The 10,134-nt window shown below is 29.0% G+C and overlaps 1 protein-coding gene and 1 pseudogene across 1 annotated transcript; both read left to right on the forward strand.

The window, feature by feature from the left end:
- The first annotated feature begins 258 nt into the window (after nt 1–258).
- LOC137807708 (mitochondrial import receptor subunit TOM5 homolog) lies at nt 259–1,997 on the forward strand. Its single transcript, XM_068608473.1, has 2 exons — nt 259–461; nt 1,670–1,997. Exons 1-2 carry the CDS (start codon nt 375–377, stop codon nt 1,745–1,747), a joined length of 165 nt encoding a protein of 54 aa, XP_068464574.1. The 5' UTR covers nt 259–374; the 3' UTR covers nt 1,748–1,997.
- A 4,769-nt stretch (nt 1,998–6,766) lies between these two features.
- Nucleotides 6,767–9,754, forward strand: LOC137807709 (ninja-family protein 1-like; annotated as a pseudogene).
- The last annotated feature ends 380 nt before the right edge of the window (nt 9,755–10,134 follow it).

The following is a 10,134-nucleotide window of genomic DNA, read 5'->3' on the forward strand; positions in this document are numbered from 1 at the left end:
AAAATAAATAAATATATTCATATTTATAACATTATTTTCTATATTTTAATAATTTTTGAAGTTACAAAATATTTAATGCAAATAAAAAATTATAAAACTTCAGTGCTAATGTAAATTTCATAAAAATAAAATCACATAATAAAATAAAATAAGATGTTATATGAATTTATAAATTCCTTGTAATAAATTAAGTATAAATATTTATATTTTACCCAGGAAAGAAAGTATAGAAAATAGAAAATAAAAAACAAAAGAAGCTAAAAAAAAGATAAAAGACTTCAGAGCGCAAAACGCAAAACCCAGAACCCTAACGCTTGACCCTAATACCAATCTCTCATTTGTGGTGCTTTGCTTTCGCCTTTCCTTTCACATCAATGGCCGACTCTGTAGTTTCGATCCAGTACCTCAAAGATTTCTTCAATTCTCAAATCTACGACGATGAGAAATGGGCCTTCAATGTGGTAATATCTCTAACCATTCTTCTATTCGTTTCGCACCCGTTTCTTTCATTCTTTTTTTCCTTCCGTTCCTATTTATTTTGAAATTTTACAGTTTTAATCCATGAAATGAAACCCTTTTTGATCTTGAGCTATTCTGTGTGTTTTGTGCTAAGGTGCTAAGGAAGAAACCTTATTTTTTATTTATTGTGATATGAGTGTGCCTTTAACTTGCAAAATGAATGGGTTTTCATTACCCCCATCGCCCATTTTACTCATCGTTGCAACATAACAGCTCTGTGACGAACCCGTGATTTTATACCTTGTAGAGTCGAATCCGTTGTCACTGTCAATTGGTGTGAATGCTTATATGGAGGTGGTTCAATTCTTGGTTCTTGTGGGTTATGAGACAACTGTTGATTGCATTTGCATCTGTTCCAATTACATACCTGAATTTTTCAAGTCGTTGTGTTGATAATCCTGTGGCTTTTGGATATTTATTCCTGTGGTAGCTATTACCGTTGTTTGTTATATTATATTACTTTCAAGTTTTGAAGATGCTGGTTCTCTTCTCATTGCCTGCACCTTAATGACAATGGCATTGCCTTTACCCTTTGATTGTTTGAGAGAGAAAATGAAGGGAGAAAGAGCATTTTGAAATTTGAACTGAAGAGAAAACGAAAGAAAGAAGAATTTGAACTTTTGTTTCTAACAGTCAACTTTTATCCTTTTTTTCCTTTCTATATTTACTCTTAAACTAAACGTAAGAAAATACATTATTGTCCGGTTTTCCCCCCCTTTCTATTTCTTTTTCCTCTCACCCAAAGAGAGCATTGGTTTCGTAGTAATTTAGGCGCACTCTGCTGTCAAACATTATGATCAGTTTTGGCAAGAAGCTCTTAAGCATGATGCACGATCTGTGATTATTGTAGAAAATATAGTATGGGCAGTTGAACCCCATAAATTTATTATCCTGGGAGTAATGGATAGCTACTGTAACTTTTCACCTAGACTAAGCAACCACCGAACTTTCTGATTAATTAGGATACTCATGAACTTGGTTTTAGAGGAAATGCTGGTCGTAGAACATGAAAAAGATTGTTGCACTGGCTATTAAGTGACTAGTGCCGTTTAGTTTTTACTTAATTATAGAGGTATTTCTTCATGTTTATATCTTGAAGCTTGATTTAGTTTAGAACGAATGTTGATTCTCTTGTTTATTTGGCATGTAGAAAATGCTGCGTGCTGCGGGACTTTTTGCAGGATCAATAGTACTCATGCGAAATTATGGTGACCTTATGGCAATCTGAAAGTAGAACAAGTGACAAGTTCTCTGCCATGAGTTTCTATTATCTACTTAAACAGTATTGTAATGTCTAGCTTTTTTGTTTTTGCTTTATTTTTCAGTAATTTGAACATGAAGTGAGCTTCATTGGCATGAAGCTTTTGATGAGCGATGACAATGTTTTTCCAATTGGTTATGTTATAGTACATTCACATTTCCTTTGGCAAAATATGTTTTGGATATGAAATAACTATTTTGTATGTTCTTAGATTTAACTCTTTGGTGTATAAAATACTATAGTATATAGTAAGAATCAAGAATTATTATATATATTTGCAGCGGGCTGGAATAGTTCGGTCAAATCTTATCTGTACAAGAAAAAACTCTTATATTTAGTAGGAAGTTGTTGTTATGATTGTTGCTTCTGCAAATCAAAGCTGTTATCTTGGCATGAAAATCCTTGCTACATAGGTGAATGAAGGTAAAAGTTTTAAAGTAGTGTTTCCATCTTAAATTTGTTAGTTGAATTTGTGGAATTGTTTTTTCTTATATAAAGTGCCTTTGGTAAGGTGCATTGGCCTAAATTATAAGTAGTTGATCCACACAAAAGTGGTTGATAAGTTTTATTTCAGGAGCTTTTAGTTTATTTACTATTTCTTATATTTTAGCATATCTTTCTATTACTCTTAATTTCTTTGATCTATTATTACATATTTTAATTTTGTAGATATATTAAACTATTTAGTATTTGTTGGTTGCTTTTTAATTTGGCATGTAGTGTAAATTGAAATAAGTTTAACATTATAAATTGAAGAAAGTAATATTTCATTATATAATGTTATTTAAAAATTACATAATGAAAATGTTAAAGAACAAATTTAAAAATTTATTTTTTGAAAACAAATAAAAATTAAATTTGATTACCAGATCAACTCATTTAAATAAAAAGATTTGTTTAAATGAAAAAGCTTATACAATTATTAAAAGAAAGAAAAAATACTAAAAAATAATTATTTATAAAAGTTAAAATTAAAAATATATAATAATATATTTGTCTGAAGGGTATAATAAAGTTTATGTAGTTATATTTTTTGATCAATTAATTTGGTCTAATCTTTCTAATCAATAGTTAATAAGTTAGACTATTAAAGGTTTTGCATACGTTTTTTTTGAAACAAGTTACAATAAAATACAAAAGGTATCTATTAAAATTATTTAAGAATTGTCTATCCTTATCCATATTATCCAATAGAAATTAACTTTTTTTTTCACACTTAATTATTAAAAATATTGTTAGTATGATTTTTAAAATGATTTTTTCATTTGAAATGCTAGTGAGACTTGTGTAGTTGCGTATTTGTAAAGCTTTGCTTTATTCTTGGTTTAGAAGGCTATTCAACATCAATCCAACAATTTTTCTCAACCATCTTCAATTGCCCTCATTGTTAGATAAATCTAAAACAAAATTGAAAAAGTGTCACACTACTAAAACAAGTCTCTCTCACTTTTGTATTTGTATGGAAATAATGTTAAAAAACTAATTAAAAAAATCGTAGTTTGAAAGGAATTTATGAAAATGGTGAAGAAGCGTCAAACCGATTTCAATATGTTCTTGAAGATTTGGAATCCTTTTTATACGTGTCCCTTTTAATTTTTGTTTTGTTTTTTTGTTTTGAGTTCTCTAATTTTTTCACTTCTTGCTCTTTTAGTCATTGATATAAATATTTATGATTATATTTCAACGTTTAAGTTAATTTTTATTTAAGTATGTTAATTTTTAGCGTAAGTAAAATATGTTAGTTTAAGATTATGATTACTTTTAGCTTTAATGTATTCTTTTATTTATAATAGTTGTGTTGGGTCTTTGCCTGTACAAATGATTAGGTCGGATATAATGAGATCTAATTATCTTTTAATCAAAATTTTGGATAATTCTCATTGCTAGAGTATTCGGCATTACATTGATATAAACTACATTAAGAACTTATCATGTTGATACTCGAATAAGAATATAAAAAAATATCTACAAATTTATTATTTTAAGATTTTTGACTTAAAAGTAATATTTTATATAGTTAACTCATTATTTACGTGTAGACAAAATCTTTGATTATCATAACAGATAAAAAAAAAAAAAAGCAACGCTGCAATTATTGTCAATAAGCTGAAATTAAAAAACGTTGTGTGAATTAAAATAAATACATTTTGTTTATCCTTCATTGTATGATTGATTGAAATTTTGAACTAAAACTTACACAAATAGTAAGATAATAAAAGAATAGTCTTAAAACCCAACAAATCACATTTAAAATATACACCAATTTTGTACTCGCTCGATCAAGAATTGTAGGCTTTCCTTCACTTTTATTTCCTTTTCTTTTTCTTTTTTATGGATAAAATATGCTCTTTCCTTATAATATTATTGAATTTTATTTTAGTTTATGTGATTTTTATTTTATTTTCATTCATGTAATTTTAAAATTATTATTTCTAGTTATTTATATCACTCTCTTTTTATAAAAATAATGATGTCATGTAAGCTAAAAAAGTAGCATATTTACAAGAGTTAAAGAAAAAAAAAGTTATATAAAATTAAAATAAAAGATAAAGTATTTATAGAAAAAAAAACACTTATTATCCCATTTCATAAAGTTTCAAGTCTTAATCTTTGATTTTTTTTATAAATAAGTTCAAAACAATTAATTATTTACTTTAATTAAAATTATTTTTATTTAAATGTTTAAACTCTCTAAACTTTTTTCCTAAGATTATCCATCTTTTCTTACAAAATATATAAATATAAATAATAAATCAATCAAAATTTTAACCAAAACAAGTAATTATTTCTCTTAGTATGGATCATATCACTCTTTATTTATTTTTTTTAAGTTGGGGAAAAATTATGCAACAAGCTATCCAAATCACTCGAGGATGAGAAAAATACGATGATAATATGAAAAATAGAGAAGTTGATTATATAAGTTCAAATTTTGAAAGTTCTATCAGCTTCTTACAAATATTGAAGTTGCTTTTATTGCAAGGCGAGCTACTCCAGATAGAGAAAACTAATTATTCATATTATTTATTTTCTTAAAATTTAAATGTTTAAGAAATATGTTGAATGCTCGGATTTTAGGTTTACAATTCTTTAAGTTTGAAATAGTAGATATATTTGTGATATAATTTACATATATGCATACATGTTTACTTTTGGAATGAGGTATGATTTTGGATTATAAAATTATGTGGGGACAATTAGATTTGAGTAATTAGAGAATTGCTTCTGGTGTGATGAACAACTATTTTTTCTATATTACTCGCTTGAGCATTAAGTTATTATTTGAGCAATGCTTAAGTGGTGGTAATCATTACTAACATCAATCACTATTGATCAAGTACTACTATGATCATTTAAGTAACAATGTCTCTCGCTCAAATGTTATCATGATCGTTTAATCTATATTGTTCCTTGTTCAAGCTATAATTTTATATTTAACCAAGAAAAATGTCAAAATAATGATCATTTATTTAGAGCTCTCATTGCTCAAAATATGAAAAGTTAGAGTTTCAAGGATGTTTTGGTACATGGTGACAATAAGTCACGTGTGACTGTTGAACTTTGAGAGAGTCAATCTTGACTCTCTCTCTCTCTCTAGGAGTTTTGGTCAGTCAAATGATGACTTCATGCTTAAGTGAGAGAAACATTATATCGATAATCTCTCTTATATCCTAGTATTGCACAAGTGACATAAGTTTATTTAAGTTATATAAATGTTGCTCAAATTATGAATAGACAATTTAGTGATAAGTTTTCACATATATAATGAATATATGCCACTTAAGAAAAGTAATTTTATTGAAGAGACATATCTCTAATTTTTTTTTTTATGTACAAAGAAAGTATATAAATGATACCATGTAAAATTAATCACATATCATATTCAAAGATTACCAAAAAAAAAAATTATATAAAAAAATATTTCAAATATTATTATTCACTCATATATCATAACATTAGTTATAAGTTATACATAGGATTCAATTATAAATTACTTACTCAGGTATAATAAGGGATTTATTTTAACTAAAGTAGACATACAAATAATACTAATTAAATATAAGAATAATATCATATTAAATTTATTTTATTTTATTTAAGTTGTGTTGAAACCTACCAACAAAGTTTTTGTGAAAAAAATAAATGAATGACATGTGCATTTACCAAAACTTTGAAAAGAAAATGGTACTCTCTAATAGTGGTCTTGTTCAACACCACGTTTATCATTTCATCCCCACGCAGGAAAGTTGGAATAATTCTTTCCCACCTCTCACCTTTTTTCTAACCACAATCTTATCATTACGAGATAAACAACATAATATTGTTTTTAACGGCTAGTGCATTTTTTTTTTAAATTACGAAGTTCAACTTAGGAATAGAAAAAAGGTAATTGTATAATTAAAAAAGTGCTAAACGCACTTTGTTTTAAAAAATATAATCATTAATTAAAACCAAGACTTATAGTAGAATTTGACTGTCCAATTTATAAATAATAATCAAGTTTATTTGTGTGAATAAAATTTGAAGAGTGCATTTATGTGTAAATTTTAAAAAATAGGTTTATTAAGAAAAAATATCGTAAATATACGTTTATATTAATTTGAAAAATGAAACATAATTAAAAACGTGGGTCTAAACTTAAATTTTGCATTGACTCTTGATTATTCTTAACAAGAAACAAGTTGGGATTTTTCCACACTCACAAGTTCGTGCTTCTTAATTTAACTTGACCTTCATACCCCTACCATGTTTTGAAAATTACATGGGAACCCCGTACGAGGCTGAAGTACAAGTGTCGTATTGTAAGCAATGACAGTGACAGTGACAGAGGATTTGGATTCAGAAGCAGCTTGTGTGACAAGATACGTGAACCTTTATCTCCATTGATTAACACGTGGAAAATTTGAAAAGCATTCTCACCCTTTGAGCAGCTTAAAAACATTGCATGAACTCACACACTTTTCACTTCTCACCTCAGGTCCACACTTCTTTATGCCAAACCAAACTGTGTAAGCTTTCCTTAGCTGGCTTCCTTGTTTTTGTTCAATCTTCCTCAAATTAGCATCTACCCAAGTGAACATAATTTTGTGTTTTTAAGTTACATTTTCAAATTCAGCTACCTCTTACTTTAACTTTTATGATCATATTAAAGTTTACATCAGTGATTGTTACTGTATTATTAGTAATTGTTGCTGTATTTATTGAATCAGTTATCACAGTTTCATATTGAATTGTTGGATAAATTAGTTGGGACTGAATAGACACTATGTTTAGTGATTAAATTTAATGATTGTGTTTTTTATAATTTTTATTTAAAAATATATTGTATTTGTTATTGATGTATAGAGAATAAAAATAAAAACTTAATAGTTATCAATAGACCTAAATTACAATTGGCGACGAAAGACGATAAATTATGGGTTATTTATTAAGTGTAGTTGATTCCACATGCGTTTTTTACAATAATGAATCTCACATTTAATGGTATAAATCAAACAGTGTGTGTTGTTTCCTTTTGCTGTGTCTACGTCACTTGGTGAGTACACTGCTGACATTGTGTAATCCGTGAGCCACCCTCATCCTCGTGTTTTTAACTCTTTTGTTCCCACAGTACCCACTTGTTTTTGTGAATGTGACATTCAGTCCCTAAAATTAAATTCAGAGCTTGCGTTTAGATTTTGACTTTCCTGTTTATATTTCATTTGCATTATTATCTTTTGTGTCACATGTAGTATATAATCCTGGCGACACTTTTCCCAGTGTGGAGGAAGTGGATACCCTTTCATTCCTCCAAATTTTATGGCTTAAACTTGTTTCCTTTTTCATTCAGAGGGAACAAGTCTTCTTCAAAGGAGTTGTTCTGTTCTATGACTCCACCTTTTTCTTGGATTTCAATGGAGGTGACAATAAACCAGAAAAAAAAATATATAAAGCTGATTAAATTGATTTATTCATTCACACTAGAAAGTCACTGTGTTTTTTTATTTAGCAGGGATTTTATTCTGAGAAATCATACACTAACTCTGAGCAGATAGACCTTACTCTCAAGCTTTCTCCCTGCGGTCAAAGTGTAGAAGAAAAGATGGTTCTAACAAGTTCACCATCAACAATAATTGGGGAGAAAGCCCAGATCAGAATAATGGAAAATGGGGTTCAAGAGAATCCCTTTGTTCTGTGTCTAGCAGAGGGTGAGAAGGGTCTGGTGAGGTTTGGGGACTTGCAGACAATGAGAAGAGTGAGGACTGGAAAGAGATTATTGATGAAGAAGATGCAGATGGCTGCGGCTGCAGAGGCAGAGAAGTCTTCTCCGGTGTCTCTTGCTGGTGCTCAGCCACTACCTCCCTCAATTGATGATAATTTCAAGATGTTTGCACATCCTTCTTGGGATCTATGGCATGAAGGTAACCTTTTTTTTCTCTTTGGTTTGTTGACCATGTCATGAGCATGCACTTTTTTAACATAATTCATGTATTTTGTGAGTGTTATTTAACACTGAGATATAGTTGAAAAAAAAAACTACCATGATTACTTATTTACAATCTGATAGACCTCCTATTACACAGTTTTATGAGTACAGATAGGAATAAAGGAGGTGGTGTATCCCACGTGGGTGAGAAGGATAATAAGTAGGGGAATTATGAGGAACAAAACATGCTGTGACAGGAAAACAACAGAATTGATGATGTGAAATTATTGTATTTTCTGACTAATATGTGTCCATAGTTCCATCAATCTTCACTGTACAATAGATCTCATTCTTGTAAATTTGAAAAATATGATCAATCTTCACTAATAGACCATACAATAATTTCTGGTACTCGAGATAGTGTGATAATTGAGACTAGAGGAAGCATTTGACTTTGAACTGGAACTGAGTAATGTTCTTCTGCATGACAAATCAAGTCCATTAATTTTTCCATTATATGGAAGCAAAATATTATGATACTGAAATTAACACTCATTTCCATAAGCTAAATTATTTTTATCTAGATCAGCAATATGACTAACATTTCCAAATTCCACAAATTTTCCGTCCTAAATCTGTCTCTGTGATATTCCCATTTAGCTTAAAATATTCATAGTTTTGGAATCAGGGGTGGTTGTTCTGCACATGACTTCCCAAAGTGTTATCCACAGGTAATTTTTCCACCAAAACGGAAATGTTTTTATAAACTTTCATAATGAAACAAGAATTTCTCATGTTCACAACTGTTTTATGCATAGAAAACCAGTTTATGGGAAACATTTTGTTAAAGCTTTTTTCTCTAGACAACATAACAAGTGAAAAACTAGTGACTTGATAAACTATATATGCATAAATTACTTGTATTTGGAATTTTACCAGAAGTTTCTCACAGAACATTATAATAACTTGTCTTTATTACTTATAAACACTTTTTTGTCTTCTTATCTGAAGGAGGAGTTAGTTCCAATTTCCAAACATCACCAAAGCTGGAAAATGATCCAATGCTTTCTCCAAAAGCAATGCAGGAAATGATACTGTGGCCATCTGAGATTATGATTGAGAAGCCAGCCAAAAAGCATAAACATGTGATCTCCTATGATGATAGTGAGGCAATGGACATTGTGAGAAAAATGCCTTGCATGATTACTACTGGAGATGACACAACTGGGAAGAGAATAGAAGGGCTTCTGTACAAGTATAAGAGAGGCCAAGTTTGTATTTATGCCTCTGCCATGGCAGCTTTGTCTCCCCCACAGAATTTGTGATGCATGCTGGTGGCAAGGAAGTGGCAGATCCCATGAAACACATTACTGGTTGTTCTGATTCATTGTATATCAATGGAGATGATCCCTTTTAGAATGTGTAGAAGCAGCTAACACCCCTTTTAAAATGTGTAGAAGAAGTTAAGAATCCTTAGTTTTCTATAATTATCTTATCCATGGTTCTTAGTATGACTGTGTAAGGGGAAGTTTTCATCAAAGACAAAGATGGTTTTCCCCATTTGCTAACCTTCACATTGGTGTTGAAAACAAATGAAAAAAAAAATATGGAGCCGAACTTGTATAATTAAGAATACAAAATACTTTCTCAAGAAAAAAATATTTTTTTTATTATATTCTTTATTTCATTTATTAAAAATTACTAAAACATATGTATGTTGTTTGGAATAAAGAAGTTGTTTTAAAGTTGCTGATAGTTTTAAAACATGAAAATCTTGAATTTATTTATTTATAAAGATCCTTTATTAGATTATTTTTTTTATAATTGTCACATGGAGGATTTTAATTTAAATTTTTAAATTCATCAATAATATATATTTTTAATGTAGATTAAAAATATCATTAACAATTCATCACTAATAGCATAGAAAAGATAAAATAAAAAGGAA

This window comes from Phaseolus vulgaris, chromosome 3 (assembly GCF_000499845.2).
Source record: "Phaseolus vulgaris cultivar G19833 chromosome 3, P. vulgaris v2.0, whole genome shotgun sequence".
Lineage (NCBI taxonomy): Eukaryota > Viridiplantae > Streptophyta > Magnoliopsida > Fabales > Fabaceae > Phaseolus > Phaseolus vulgaris.

Coding starts and splice junctions, on each gene's coding strand:
- LOC137807708 (XM_068608473.1), top strand. CDS start 375: ATGGCCGACTCTGTAGTTTCGATCCAGTACCTCAAAGATTTCTTCAAT. Junction 462..1,669: donor AGAAATGGGCCTTCAATGTG/GTAATATCTCTA, acceptor TTTGGCATGTAG/AAAATGCTGCGTGCTGCGGG.